Below are 15,951 nucleotides of genomic sequence, written 5' to 3' on the forward strand. Positions count from 1 at the left end.
TGTGTCTAAGGTGCCCTCCAACCCGAAATACTATCAGGCACATTTTACCTTTTACACATCGATTTCAGTTAACTAATTAAGCGATACCATTCCAAAGGCTGACTCTTACCTTATGAATAATGTGAGTTTTATTGTTGCTGTTAATGTTTCAGTGCTGTTCGAAAGAACCTAAGACAGAGGAGTATTTCTGTTTTATCATTTCCCCTGTCTTTTAGTCCACTCAGTGAGGGGCAAGAAGATACAACGGAGACCAAATCTGTCTCTTTAAAATGGATTAAAAATAGGTGATGCCTAATCTTGCTAACAGAGATAATTTTCCAAATTTCAAAGAAATATCTCCACCTGCTATCCCCACCTAAAAAATAAAAGGGGTTCATTAAATCATTCTCTGATGAACTTTAAATTTTAAGGAATCGGTGCGACAGCCTCTCATAAAACAGTATTTTTAAGTTGAAAGACAGTTAAAGGAGGAAGAAGCAGAGGCCACAGGAAATTAAAGGACTTTCTCAAAAAAGAAATAATCAGTTGGTGGCAGATCCAGAATTAAAATCTGGGGTTGTGAGGGGTCTATTTTCCTGCATACAAGCTCTGCATTAAGTAAAAGGATTTTAAATACCACTGTGTCAAGAAAACGATTTTATTACAGATCAGGGTCAAAGCTCTTTCTCAAACCTTGAATTATCCGTTTCTAAAAGCAGTTTGATTCTGTAATAACAACTTACAATCCACACTCCATCAAACTCAAGAGTTTGATGAAATTCACTGAGCTGCTCCTTCCACCACTGAGTGCAAGTCGGATTACTGTAGTCTGGAAAGACGGTCCATCCGGGGTATCCCTAGAGAACAAAGGAGAAGGCGGTGGCAGTGGGTACGCCTGAGGACGAGGGACATATTCATTGCTGCTATGGCTTCTGCCACCAGGAGCCCCAGGCATCTTATCATTTCAGAATCAAAACTTCCCCTCAAACTAAATAGTAAACTAGATGCAAGGAACCAAAAGAAGAAAAAAGAAAGAAAAACAGCCAATTAAATACACGAGAAGCCATCAGATGTCTTTTATCTATGAAAACACGAAAACAAAATTTCGTGATGTCAGACCAGCTGGGAGAACAGTCTAAAAACACTCATCCATCTAGCTGGGTAAGGTTTTAGGAGAGAATGACTAGAGTCACTTAGTGTGTTACTTAAAGGTCATTTAAACCCGCTTTGAATAATGATGTTTATAAGTGATATGCTTGGTTTTGGTAGAGAAACAATCTGTTTTAAATGGTGGGATGAATTTTGTGCTTCTTACTCAGTTCCAATATTTCTTATCCTCTCTTCTCTTCCTAACCTATTCCTACTGATGTAGCTTTTAACATTTTCCAGAAATAGCACAAAGGTAGAACTTACGGCCAAATTATTGAAAAGTCTGAATTGACAGGCTATAAGCTTTTGTGCTTATATTCTTGTTTATTTTCCCAACAAACTTATAGGTTGTCATTTAGGATCTTACGCTCAGGCAATATAGTTAATACATATCTTACATATATTAATATATATTATGTGTTATATATATTACATATATTATTTTTATATATTATAAAATATATAAATATATGTGATATAAAAACATGTTTTATATATATATATGTATATATATAATGCAGAGACTTTTTAAAACTCAAGATGGGAGCTTAAAATTCTCAGTTTAAGTGATGGAACTCCTGGTCTCTTGTGTTAAGTGATAGGGCACCAAATAGTAACAGGAGGTAATTTTGGACTTCAGGAAATAGGCAGTGTGGTAAAGAAGTCACCTACAGCAACACTCTATCTAGAGTAGGCCCAGAAAACTTCATTCCAACCAAATATCTTTATTTTTATTTATTTGTTTATTTTAGAGAGAGGGAGAGTATGAGTGAGGGTGGGAGGAGGGGCAGAGGGAGAGGGAGAGAGAGAATCTTAAGCAGGCTTCATACCCAGCACAGAGTTCGACACGGGGCTCAATCTCACAACCCTGAGATCATGACCTAAGTCGAACCCTTAACCACCTGAGCCACCCAGGCACCCCCTGAACAGCTTTATAATAAACCTCCACCCACTTCAAAGACGACTACCTCTGCCAGCATCTCAGATCAAATGTTTGATGTTATTTATTGGTCAATGGAGGCAACTAATTAAATTCTTATAATCATATGCAAATTACCAGTTGTATACCACTCCAATATGAGTACTACTGAAATGAATCATTGGTCTGGATAATCTATTTTTAGATAATCAAAATCATGTTTATGTGACCATGGGCTCTGATTTTGTACTTATATATGAATATCGGTCTATCTGATATTTTAGAAGTTCACTTCAGACAAAACAATAAAATCTAAGCATTGGTTTAGGGAAGGAAGGAAACTACCGTTTCATAGAAGTTTAGACTCAATGAAAAAGAAAGTAAATAGGATTAAGTATTATAAACAAAGTCAATGACAGGAATTAAGTGAGCAGTTAGATTAAGGGGGCATTGATAACCCTGAAAAGACAGTTTTGAAAAGTAAACTGTCCAGGAGCAACACAACTTGCAGCCACATAAACTCTCAGATTAAGTATCAGTTTTAGTAAATCTCACATAATCCAATCAGCTAGGGCTGACCCTATGTGTAACTGGAACAGAAAGTTGCCTCCACGATTTGATGTAAAGTACTCTGGCAATAGGCTTCTCATCAGCCTACTCCAGTGCCTGAATAAAGGCTGGGCTCTGTACGTCTCATGTAAAATAAAAGTACATTTGCTGAGACAGGTTTCACATTAGACTGTGAGCATCTTGCTACATTATTGTAGCCGGACGTATTGTCTTGGGAAAGAGAAAGAAATTGAGAGGCCAGAGGACTTTAAGAATAAATGAATTTTCTTCTTACAATAATTGCTTCTCAAATATCTGTAGTACCGAAGGTCAGGGGCTAGCTTTTTAGAGACTAGATATTAATTTTTCCCACCATGAAGAAAGAAATGATAATTATGTGATATGGCAGAAGTGCTCTCGCCACAATGACAATCATATCGCAATATACAAATGTATCAAATCAACATGCTGTACACCTTAAATTTACACAATATCATACGTCAAATACATTTCAATTTTAAAAAATCCTTCAGAATCATAATCATTTTACCATTACATCTACTGTTTTAAAAATAATAATAAAGGAAGCCTCGAAAGCCAAGGAAACAGTAGATATTACAACGTGCCTTCTACTCACTTTCATAATAAGAGTACAAACTTCCCCCCAAATGACTGTAATTGTTTTCCTTGCAAAATTACCTGCCCAACGACAAAGCCATTGTCTCCCAAGACCCATACTCTCTTTGTCCTTCCATTCATATACGGGGGGTAGTCAGAGTTATTTAAGATGCCAGGATTCTAATAAATAAACATATAACAAATATTATTTTTGTCAATTTCTTTTGCACTTTGAAAGGGAAAACAAGGCAACAGACTTGTTTGAACATACCATAACGATTACATATTTCAGTCCTTGCTTATGTAAGTCGCTGGTAAAATCTGAGAGATTAGGGAAAGCCTGTTTATCGACAGTGAAATCCTTATTTCCATCCATGTAGTCTATGTCAGAGTACTGGACATCCTGAAAGATAGTGCCGGCCAGTTAGAACCTAGGAAATACCACCGTGCTGATGGAAGGGATCATAGCTCTGGTTCTTGCTCCCTAAAACTAAAGCCATATTTCTTTCTTTCCTTTCTTTCCTTCTTTCCTTCTTTTTTTAAGATTCTATTCATTTATTTGAGAGAGAGAGTGAGCATGAGCAGGGGGAGGAGCAGAGGGAGAAACAGGCTCCCCACTGAGTGCAGAGCCTGACACAGGGCTTGATCCCAGGACTTTGAGATCAGGACCTGAGCTGAAGGCAGGCACTTAACAGACAGAGGCACCCAGGTGCCCCTGAAGTCCTATTTCTTAATGATCCTTGAACTTCCAGGACTTGGCTACCTCCTAGAAGTAAATAAGCCCCTTCTGAAAGATGCAGGCACTCTTAGGCTGCAGTTTTATGTCTTTGTCCTGACGGATGCGTGTCATGAGGTACTGGGAGGAAGTTGAGGGTAGGGACTATGTCTTGTTCATCACTGCAACTTGAGAGCTTGGATGCTTGACATAAAACAGGTGCTCTTGGGGCGCCTGGGTGGCTCAGTCGTTAAGCATCTGCCTTCAGCTCAGGGTGTGAACGTGGTGTTCTGGGATCGAGCCCCACATCAGGCTCCTCCGCTGGGAGCCTGCTTCTTCCTCTCCCACTCCCCCTGCCTGTGTTCGCTCTCTCGCTGGCTATCTCTCTCTCTCTCTGTCAAATAAATAAATAAAATCTTTAAAAATAAAAATAAAATAAAATAAATAAAACAGGTGCTCTTTAAATGTCTGTTTGGGTGAGTATATTCGTAATGTTGTAACCATGTGCTAACTTGGACCCTACACATTAAATTAGAATATATCATACGAGGAGAAAACAGTCTTCTTGCTCTATAAAACCGCTAGAATAATAACTCACAAAGATAAATGACAAAGGGGCAGAGCTTTAATTAACCAAAGTCTCATACACAGATTATTTGAATGTTTGCATACCAATCTGTGAGGAGCAGGTATTATTCTTAGTGAGAATTGAAAGGTGAAGGGGTTGAGCCACACGTCCCAAGGTCATATGCTTGGGTGGGTGGGGTCGACTGGGTTTTTTGTGATAGGCCCTTGGGGTCCAGCTGCTCTTTTATCCCCCCCGCAAATTGCCACAACTTCAAAGACATCCGAAGTTCTTCTAAGCAAGTTTTCCTTAGGTAGTAAGTGTTTCTCATGTGTCCTAGAAGGTTCTAGCTTCCAGGCCCGCAGGAAAATGTGGCTGGTGGCCTGGTGCCAACGCAGCACATCTGTTCTAACACCGGGCAGTCAATCGTACCCAGGTGCCTCCACTACCACGTGGTGGGAAAGAGCCAATCTGTGGAAGGAAAGCTTATCTGTTCCTGAATCAGCAACACCTCAGAAAAGCCCTGCACATCAGAGGTGCGGGGATAGATCGAAACCAATGCCACATGTAGTCAAAAGAACTATTTTTGAATCCTGGGCCTACCATTTAGCTAGCTCTCGTGACCTTAGGTTAAACCATGCAGTGTGTCTCCATCATCTCATTTACAAAGTACCAATATATGACGTTTAACCATGATTGTGAAAGCACCGTGTAAAACAATAGCCATGTGGCAAGATTTGGCCTGATTCCTCCTGGAATTAAGCGCTTGCAGGTGTCAGATTTGGGAGCATTAAAATGAAACACATGATCAAGTTCCTCTTAACACCAAAACACCACAGTGGGCATGTTTTCTCACAGGAATAATTCATCTCCCTGCCTGCTCTCCTCGCTGCCCTGAGAGGGGATTGTTAAGTCCTGATTTCCACCTGCACAGTCTTCCTTCACATGCTAACCAAATATATGCTTGCAACACAGTTCCAAAGATCTAGCCCCAAATAAACTGTTCTGATAACTTCCTTAAAGGCATTATGCATCTCCTGGAGGAACTTATCAAATAATCTACACTTAATAATTCTCTACTTACTAGTGGACATTGAACATCATAAATACCACTGAGCTTTCAAAATTAGAGTCTGCTAGATCTGGAGGGAGCGTTCAAGGTCACTATGAGAAACTCACTTACTGTGAGTCATTTTTACAATCATCAGCTCTTGTTAACCATATCTCCCGAGGCGCTGCTTTCATAAAGTAACAGCTAACTTTGATGGAGCTCATCCTCTGCGCTGCCTGCCTTCCACGCAGAGAGTAAGGCATTCCTCACTACCAGTCCCCCACAGGAAGCCTTACGTTCTCATTTTATAAAGGGGGAAACTAAGACTCAAAGATGCTAATTGACTAGAACAACACTGAGAAAGCTAGGAAGAAGCAAAGCTAAAATTCAAAACCGTATCCATCCGACTCCATAAGCTGCTGTTTCCATGGTGACAAAAGTAATTTAGCATGCAAATTTCTGACACTAAGTGTGCCTGTTTGTCCGTCTACGTATGTATGTGTGTATCCATCTATCTGTCTATCCACCTATCTCTCTGTATTTCTTCCTAATATGTTGAATTAGACGCAAAAACTAAAAGATAGGAGATGGTGCCTTACACATGTTACGAGAAGTTCTGACTTACATAAGGGATCCCAGCTACACGATTTCGATCCACTACCTTCTTCAATCCATTGATGCCACTATAGTTCCTGCGACTAAGCTGGAACCCAAGACTCCAGTAGGGAGGCAGGAATGGTCGTCCAATGAGCTGAAAAAATAAATATAGACATGTCTAAGCATTTAAAAACTGCTGTTTTGAGTACCATGTCTGATACAGAAAACACTGTTTCCATTTCCATTTATAATTGTCTTCAAGCAAAGCCCTTACCTCCAGGTATTCCTGAACCACTTGTTCCGGAGTATTTCCCAGGAATACATAGAAGTCAAGGATGCCCCCAATTGTGCGGTAAGTGATGGCAGGAGCAGGCTGCAGGGTGACCTCTGCAGGATTAAAATGAGAGTCATTAGAATTTCGTGGTTACAACTATACTTTTCTCTGGAATATGAATACCTGAGCTATCCAAAACAATCTTAGCCTCATTTTGCAAGAGATAACAATCACACATTTCTTTTTTTTAGATTGTTTGTTGTTTATCATAATATTAAGTGAGTAAAACACTAATGAAGAATTGATTTTTTAAAAGAAAGCAGAACCAATTCTATTTTTTATTATGTTATTTTTTTAATTTAAGTTCAATTAAGAACCGATTCTATTTTAATCTGGCTATATAACAATACAAATGTCTGGAATTTGTGAGTGATTTAACGTAACAGAAAAGTTTTAAAAACCTTGTTGGATGAATTTAACTACAATTTACAAACAAAAATAAAAACAAACCCTTATTAAGGCACTCTTAGTCCAAGAAGCTTGAGGGAGAAGATTCTGGAGTAGGGAAGGGATGAGCTATGAGAACACAGCCTTGTTGCCTACAGACAGCCTGGTTTACGTGTTAAAATCGACAGGTATTGTTGGGACTTATCTGTCAGTGCATCTTACTATCTATAGAATATGATGGAAAACACTGCGTCAAAAGAGAACCCCAAAGAAGTTTTCAATAGGAATAGCTTTCAGCATGAATTGGATTTATAACATGTCACCCTACTTTTGGGTTCCCATATAGAAGCATTGTAGGTTAAATACACATTCTGTTAAACAGCGATCTCGCCATGAAAGTCGTGTTTATAAAAGCCACACCCCCAAACATATTCCTGTTGAGATAAAAAGATGCTTCCTACCCATGGCATTACTGTTCAATAGAAAAACCCCAAAAGAGGAGCCGCTGGTGTCTTCAAGGCACAGGAAGAATGTATGAGCTCCATACAGATTAATCATGCCCTGTCAAGAAAAATGGTAACAAATAATAGTAGTACATGTTAAAAATGTTTTTATTTACCCTAGAACAATATCAAATGCTACATACAACATGAACTTGGTCAATACTTGACTTAGCTTAGTATTGTATCAAAAAGGTATTCAAATGGTAACATCAACTGATAAGTAGATTAACAAAATACATACAATGGAATACTATTAGTAATAAGAAGAAATGAAAACCTGACCCATGCTACAACAGGAATAAACCTCATACATGAGATACTAAAGAAACAGATGCAAAAGAAACCATACATTGCGTGATTCTATTTATATGAAGTATCCAGAAAAGTTAAATCTATATAGACAGTAAGTAGATTAGTGATTGCCCGGGGCTAAAGTGGGCACTGGGGTGGAAATGGGGATTATGTCTATAAAGGTATGAGGAATCCTAGTTGGGTCATGAAGATCTTCTAAAACTGGATTATGATGATAGCTGCACAACTTGGTGATGTGCTAAGCAATCACTGAATTGTACATTTAAAACAGATGAATTTTACAGTATATAAATTATATCTCAGTCGAGTTCTTTTTTTAAAATTTGGAAAATATCTGCAAAGACATATGACAAAATGTTAGCAGAAAATGATGTTATTATGAGAAATTTTGTATTTCTTCTTTATGCCTAGCTATATTTTCTAATTTTTCTATAATTAATATATAATTCTTAGGTAGTAAATAAGTTCAAAATTAAAAAAAAAAGATAATGAACCTGTCACAGGGCCGTGATGAGCACTGATATAAAAAGAGATAATGTGTGTTACTGTGAGTGAAAAAGTGAGAAAGAGAAAAGAGAGCAGGCAGGCAGGAAGGAGGGGAGGATGGGAGGGAGGCAGGAAAGAAGGAAGAAAGATAGATAAAACATCTATCTAATCTGTGACTACATAACTCAAGGATTTTTCAGCTCTAGAAAGCCAAGCTTAGTATGATGCTTAGGGTTCCATGTTTGTCAGGGACCTTGAGCAAGCACTTTAGTGAATGTGCCAACTACTGCTTTACTCTTCATTGCATCAAATACCGGTGGGTGGGCCAGTTAATGTGCTTGCTACTTGATTTGTTCATCTCCCATGGAATACGACTTGCAAAACTTCAGTCCCATCCCTCCCTTGCAACTACATGAACAGGCACGCCTTGCACAGACTTGGCAAACATCAGAAGCACAATGAAGGCTTCAAGACCTGCTCTACAAAGCAATGCTACTTTAAGTGTTGTCCGTGGACTGGCACCTCTCCACACCCTTTGCTGTAAATCAGCAAGGAAAGTACAAAAAAAACAAGAAATCTTACAGCAATTTAAAAGAGTAATTTTATATCTGTTCAATTTAAAATTTGATCTTATATTTTATATGTCTTTGAGTCATTTCATTTCATTTCCCCAGGTTTTAAAAAAAAACAGAGAGAAAGAAAGGAACTGATCCTTCACTACAGATCAGTGGACAGGCACTGCTCTAGACCAGCTCTTCACCCACTTGAATATGCATGTGGTTCACTTGCAGATCTGGTGAAAATGCAGCTTCTGATTCAGTAGGTCTGGGTTCTGACTTGGCATTTCTAACAACAACCCAAGTGATGACAACACTGCTTTCTCCAGAACATACTTCAACTAGCAGAGACCTAGAATAATACTAAAGCTGCCAAAGGGGGAATTTTTTTAGTCCACAAAATTCTAGTGGAGGTGGCTCCTGCTGAAGCTCTCCCCTAGCTGCTACCCAATTATTTAAGACAAACATAGTTATTTTGCAGAAGGATTTTCTAATATATATTAGTCCATCATATAGTCATTAAATTATATTTCCCTTTAAAAGTGGGACGTTTTTAAAATTGATACATTACTGATGAATCACTGACCTCTTCCTCTGAAGCTAATAATATGTTAATTAACTGAATTAAAAAAAAAGTTCTCATCACAAGGAAAAAAAAATTCTGTACCTAGTGTGGTGACAAATGTTAATTAGACTTATTGTGGTGATTGTTTCACAGTATAGACAAATATGGAATCATTATATTGTACACCTGAAACTAATATAATGTTGTATGTCAGCAATACTTCAATAAAAAATAATAATAAAAGAAAAAACCAAAGAAATTGATGTATTACTAACTGTGAGTTTATAAACCTCAAGAACAAGTATCCTCCAGCACAAACGGATCTAACTTGGGCAAAATAAGATATGGATGTAATTCTGTAGGTTGCTTGGCTCTAGGTCACTTTCGGGAAAGGAGAGAAGGGGTTCCTTACCGTGAGCCGTAGGGAGGGGGAAGGGAAGCTCACCTCGGTGGGGGTGGCATCGCGGGTGAAGATGGGCCAGGTCTTCCAGGTCATGTTGTGGCGGTACTGTTGGTGCACGTGCTCCCCCAGCCCGTACACGGTGGTGCTGGGCAGACGGAAGGACAGCTGCAGGTACTGCTGGGCGAACTGCAGGGGCCCGATGCTCGTGTCCAATCTGGGCCGTGGGGTAAGAGCGAGAGTCACCAAACAGCTCTCTCTGCCAGGACCCTGTCCGCTACTCTCCCTGTTGACTTTGAGAACAGTTGTTTCAGGTGCTCTCATCCACGTTCCTACTACCTTGGCAGGCCTTTCTAGGGCGTCTCTGATGCTTTCATTCTAGGGGAGAGGTAATACCAGAAGCTCCAGTTGGATGACTGGGGGAAGAGAGCAGATGGGACCTTTCACTTGCTGGGCATCTACTTCATGCCGGGCCTTGCTCTGGAAGCTTCATGAACATAGCTCCGTTCACGAGCAACAGTGGGTATTCTGATTCCCTTTCTGTGGATGTGGGAACTGAGGTTGATGGAGAGACTTTGCCTAACATCCCAAAGCTGACCAGTAACTTGCTGGTGCCAGAACATGTGTACAGGTTTTACCGACATGAATCCCTGTATTTTCTCCCATACAATTTGTGGTTTAAGCTCAGGCCATTGTTAGGTTCTTCGTGGCAAGTTTCTCAGGAAATAAAAACTTGAAAAGATAAGCAGTGAAGCTGAGTTCCAAAGTGAACGGTAATCCAAAATAATAAAACTTCCTGTTTCATAACAGACCATAACTCAGAGCGCGTTTCTCTAACTTAGCACCCCAGCACATTATATTTTAGCATGCTATGCTCTGCAATCATGACAGATTAGCGAGTGTTAATGATTTACAGTAAAAACTTTGACATTTTTCTGAGGTCCAAACATTTTCCCAAGTCGTACTTATCTCATTATCCACCCCCAGTAAGCCAGACTGATTGATACTGAGACTGTATATTCAAAGATATACAAAGAGTGTTGAAAAGCTCACAGGACTCTTCTGTTGCTCGTCCTCATTATTTTGATGCTGAAGGGCTTATCAATGACCTCTATGTAATAGTTCAAATTGGAAGTATTAGTAGTCCTCGCAGACAGGTTAATAATTTCAGGGGGGACTTCATAGCGTTTGTTGTCGGTATCACTAATCTGTCAGAAGGAAAAGAGAAAGACCAACTCCAGATGAGACCACTTCCTTGTAGAGCTACAAAGGATCTTCACTCTCGGCCCCCGATGAAAATAGCTTCTAATTATTAATCCTGTGTTTCCTGAGTTGTGAGAAAAAAATCACCCAATCACACGAATGCCACAAAATATGAAACAGCCCACACACTCCCTTGGGAGGTTCCTGCAGAGGGGAACAGAGGCACCTTCTGCCTCCACACCTCTATGCAGTGCCTAAAGGAGAATGATCTGAACCCAGTATGGGGGCATTGATTTCCTCAGAGATGTATTCAGTGATAACTACCAAACCAACCTTAAAATGAAAACGATTGGGTGTCTGATATTCCGCTGTGAAGGTGGCATCCCTCACATCATATCCAAACAGAGATGGGAATGGCAACTTTCTCAACTGGGCTGTAAACCCTAGGGGTGGGGGGAGAAAAATGGGGGGAGGAAGCTTTTAGACTTTATTTTGCCTTTAGCTTATCTGAGTCATCAAGAGCGGTTCCCTGGACCTCATTAGGGTAATGCTCACCTGTCCTTGTGTCATTCTGGATACTGTTGGCTTCATAGCCCCAGTTCCTGGGGAAGAAGCACCTAGGGACGTTAGTGTCTGGCACAGGTTTCCAGCAGCACTTATGTTGCTGCCTGCAGACATCCTGTAAACAACGGCACAGAGTGAGCATAATATGAAATGAAGGAAAGAAAGTTCTGTCTATGTATTTATAACCAATTTTATTCCAAGAAGAATTTAAGAGAGGTCCTATTTACATGGCAGTCATTTATTTCTTCTTTTTTTATTCTCACATTTATCCAGCCATCCAATATGCATTTATTACCTACCTGACAAGAAACTAATAATACAGATAAACAACACAGTTCTTGCCTTTGGGAAACTTCCATTACGGTCTAGTAGTACATGCAATTTCAGTATGAGAGGAGTACTTGGACAGAGAGTGTCCAGGGGCTAAAGGAGCGCACATGCCAGCCTTGGCACACAGCCGAAGGATGCAAGCAGGGTGGGGAGGGCTTCCAGTAGGTGAAAGGTAAGCCCACTCCTAGTGCACAGGGAGGGGTTAGATAAGGGAACAGGAGAGCAGTATTCCAAGCAAAGAAAGCAGCAATGCATGATAGATTCATAAAACCACAAGTTCATTGTGCCAAGAACACTGAGTAAGAGAAACACTCTGAAGGGACACAATATTCATACTATGAGTAAGCTGGATGTCAGACCAACCAGTTTAGACTTTCTCATGAGGAAGGGTCACGGAAATGACTAACAGTAGGGCATAAAGAAATGCATTTCTAAAATGTAAGAAAAATAAAGCAAAGGAAATAGGAAAAAATTTAGAACTGGGACAGAGGGTGACATAAACAAATTCACAATGTCCACAAGGTAAAAATAAACCACATGTGGTTTCTCAGAGTGGTTTGATTATGAATTCTTAAAATGATTATTATTTGGGGCGCCTGGGTGGCTCAGTCAGTTAAGCGTCTGCCTTCAGCTCAGGTTGTGATCCTGGGGTCCTGGAATCAAGCCCCACCCGGGCTCCCTGCTCAGTGGGGAGTCTGCTTCTCCCTCTCCCTCTGCCACTCCCCCTGCTTGTGCTCTCTCTCTCTGTCAAATACATAAATAAAAGCTTTTAAAAAATGATTATTTTTTGGTGAGATGTATTTTCTATAGGTCCTACAATTTTAATATTCACTTACATAAAAATTGTTTTGTTATAATAAAGAAATAAAATAAATGGCAAATTGAATCAAACTGTTGAAACAAACATAGGCATCCACCACTCCACCCAACTAAATTCACATGAAGTGACGGAAGTATCATTAAGAAAAAAATACAAAACCATTACAAAGCAGCCAGCTATAATGCAATATGGCAGAAATGATATGAAATTACTGAAACACAGGAAATAGACCTCATCAACTCTAGGGGAAAATATAATAATAATCTAAAACACAAGAGGAGAAAAAGAAGTGCTCCAAGCCAAGTCAATGTGGAAAAGTAGAAGAGAATCTGGGCCATAGTTTTGGATGATTAAGTGGGAAGCTCCAGTATGAACATTTAGCTCCCCAATCTGACATTCCTTACAACTATTGGTAAGCTCTGGTTAGTTCGTGGGCATCCTGAAGTATTTGTTCATAGGCTAAGGAAGTTAGGAAAGATGCTGGGAACCAGAAGACATGGCAGTGCACCAGCTAATCAGCCAAGCCCCTCACCCAGACAAGTACCCACATTCTCTCCAGCGGTCCTTTCCTTCCCTCCTAAATACTCTGTGCAAGCCAAGTTAAATAGGACAGGCAATCATAGGTAATTAAATAAAGATGACAGTCAAGAACCACCAAACATGAGAGAAACCAACACTATGATAGGAACCAGACTTAATAAACAGAAGAAACAAATTGCAGGAAGCAATAATAGAAAAAAATTACAAAACTTTTAAATAAATATAATTATTATGTTTAGAGAGAGGCACATAACTGCTGCTTTCATTAGAAAAAAAAAGCAAGAAAGCATACTGAAAGTTAAGATACTGAACAAGATTTAAAACTCCCTAATATTTGGACTGAGTAACATAAAGGAACGAGAACAATGTCAAGACAAGAAGAAAAAAAATTTTTAATCATATTTAGGATTACCTCAGAACACAAGGACAAAGACACGGAAAGAAGACAGAAATGGTAGGCAAAGTGACCGGGGGGGGGGGCAGACAGTAACACTCAACTAGAAGATTCCAAAAGGGGTGAAAAGAGAATACAGGTGAGGGAAGGGGGAATCAAAGAGAGAAAGTAATGTTATACATGATGAACAACTCAATATACAACGCAGGTAATTAGAAAAGAACAAAATAAACCCAGAAAAACTACATGAAGGATTAATGAGTAAAAGCAGTAATTAATGAAAGAGAAAAGAATCAAGTATCTATAGTTATCAGTTTAAAACGTGAAATAAGTGTCTCCTCTGTTCCAGATATTTGTCTAAGTTCACGTGATACAGTGCTGTCCACAGCTTAGTAGGTGAGACAGACACCACCATTAATTAAATAGACATTGTTTCCACAATCATTTGAAATGCCATGTTCCTGACAAGCTAAATTTCAGTGCACATATGAGACCATGAATATGCATTTTGGAACTTCCTATTTTGTAGGTATGGCCTATGTGTGAATTCCTACTACGGATATTCCAACACGGATAATTACTACAGTACAAAGATATATTTTGATATTAGCTTGGCAGATCAATAAATCTAACAAGACTCTTTGAAAAGATCAAAGAAATACAAATACCTTATGAAATCCTCTATTGACAAAAAGAGGGACAAACAAGATTATAAACAAAAATGGTGAATGACAACAGATATATAGAATTCTTTTTTGAGAGAGAGGGAGAATGTGCGAGCATGAATGGGGTGGCAGGAGAAGGAGAGAGAGAATCTCGAGCAGGCTCCATGCTCAGCATGGAGCCCAATGCAGGGCTCGATCTCACGATCCTGAGATCATGACCTGAGCCAAAATCAAGAGTCTGAGACTTAACCAACAGAGCCAGCCAGGTGCCTCAGATATATAGGATTTTATTTTATTTTATTTTTTAAGATTTTATTTATTTATTCGACAGAGATAGAGACAGCCAGCGAGAGAGGGAACACAAGCAGGGGGAGTGGGAGAGGAAGCAGCAGGCTCATAGCGAAGGAGCCTCATGTGGGGCTCGATCCCATAACGCCGGGATCACGCCCTGAGCCGAAGGCAGACGCTTAACCGCTGTGCCACCCAGGCGCCCCGATATATAGGATTTTAAACATAACTAAGGATTGTAAGAAAACTGTACAAATATTTGCCAATGAATGTGAAACTATAATTTGAATCTTTAAATAGTAAAATATTAAATAATCAAAATAAGAAGAGGTAGAAAACTTGAAATGACCTGTTGCCATGAGAAATTGTAAGTAATCAAAGACCCTTCCCTAAAAAAAAAAAAGAAAGAAAAGATACTTTGCCCAGATGATTTGGGGAATAGATATTCTTATATTATATATATATTTTTCTGAACATAGGAAAGATGGAAAGTTTCCTGACTCATTTTATTAAACTATAAAAATTCTGGCAACCAACTAGACAAGGAAAAGTCAAAAATAAAAATATATAAGCCAATTTCACTTTAAAAACATAGACATTATTATAAACATTAAATAAAAAGTTAACAATTTGAATTCATTAGTGTATTAAAAGAATTCATGCATAATGGCCAAATAAGGGTTATCAAGCATAAAACTAAAATGGTTCAAAATTAAGAAATGTTTTAACGTAATTCACAACATTGACAAAAGAAAATCATATGATCATCTCAAAAGAAGCAAACTTTTTAAAAATTTTTAAATTTATTTATTTTGAGAGAGAGAGAGAATGTGCGCACGCAGACTCTACGCTCAGCATGGAGCCTGGCACGGGGCTCCATCTCATGACCCTGAGATTATGACCTGAGCCAAAGTCAAGAGTTGAATGCTTAACCTACTTGAGCCACCTAGGTGCCCCCAGAAGGAAACTATTATTAAAATATAATAATGTGGTAAATTTAAATGCCCTAAATTAAAAAGCAAATTATAAAATAATATATAGTATAATTTGGGTTAAAACAAAACAAAAATATATTAATATGTATGTATAATATACACATATATGCAAAAGCATAGAAAAATTAAGAGAAGGATACACACCAAGCTATTGACCTGATTCTGGGGAGGGGATCTGGAGGTAGAGAGAAAGCATTATGAATAAGGAAAGACTTTCCCACTTTACTCTGTACATAACTCTAATCTCGCAATCTTTTTTATTAAAGGAATATATCCAGCATAAATTTTGTGATTAAAAAAACAAAAGAATATGTCACAACACTACTCTTTTGGAAAAGGTATAGTACTGACAACTATTTCAGATGCTAACATCTGATGTAATTGCTTTGAAAAATGACAATATGAATATAACTTAAATTAGTGTTTCACGTCTATCATAAACAAAGCAATCACATCATGATGAAAA

General features: G+C 38.8%; 1 protein-coding gene across 1 annotated transcript in view; it reads right to left on the reverse strand.

Annotated features, from left to right (window-relative positions):
- MGAM2 (maltase-glucoamylase 2 (putative)) overlaps positions 1 to 15,951 on the reverse strand; it is an 86,801-nt gene that overhangs the window by 62,277 nt on the left and 8,573 nt on the right. The window contains exons 3-12 of the mRNA XM_087860774.1: positions 11,445 to 11,568; positions 11,223 to 11,332; positions 10,740 to 10,894; positions 9,732 to 9,903; positions 7,325 to 7,424; positions 6,417 to 6,529; positions 6,171 to 6,296; positions 3,486 to 3,617; positions 3,296 to 3,394; positions 723 to 836 (exon numbers count right to left, since the gene is read on the reverse strand). Of these exons, the coding sequence (XP_087716900.1) occupies positions 723 to 836; positions 3,296 to 3,394; positions 3,486 to 3,617; positions 6,171 to 6,296; positions 6,417 to 6,529; positions 7,325 to 7,424; positions 9,732 to 9,903; positions 10,740 to 10,894; positions 11,223 to 11,332; positions 11,445 to 11,568 (1,245 nt within the window). The remainder of the gene's footprint in view (positions 1 to 722; positions 837 to 3,295; positions 3,395 to 3,485; positions 3,618 to 6,170; positions 6,297 to 6,416; positions 6,530 to 7,324; positions 7,425 to 9,731; positions 9,904 to 10,739; positions 10,895 to 11,222; positions 11,333 to 11,444; positions 11,569 to 15,951) is intronic.

This window comes from Ursus americanus, chromosome 3 (assembly GCF_024610735.1).
Source record: "Ursus americanus isolate L20-20 chromosome 3, mUrsAme1.1.p, whole genome shotgun sequence".
Classification (NCBI taxonomy): Eukaryota; Metazoa; Chordata; class Mammalia; order Carnivora; family Ursidae; genus Ursus; species Ursus americanus.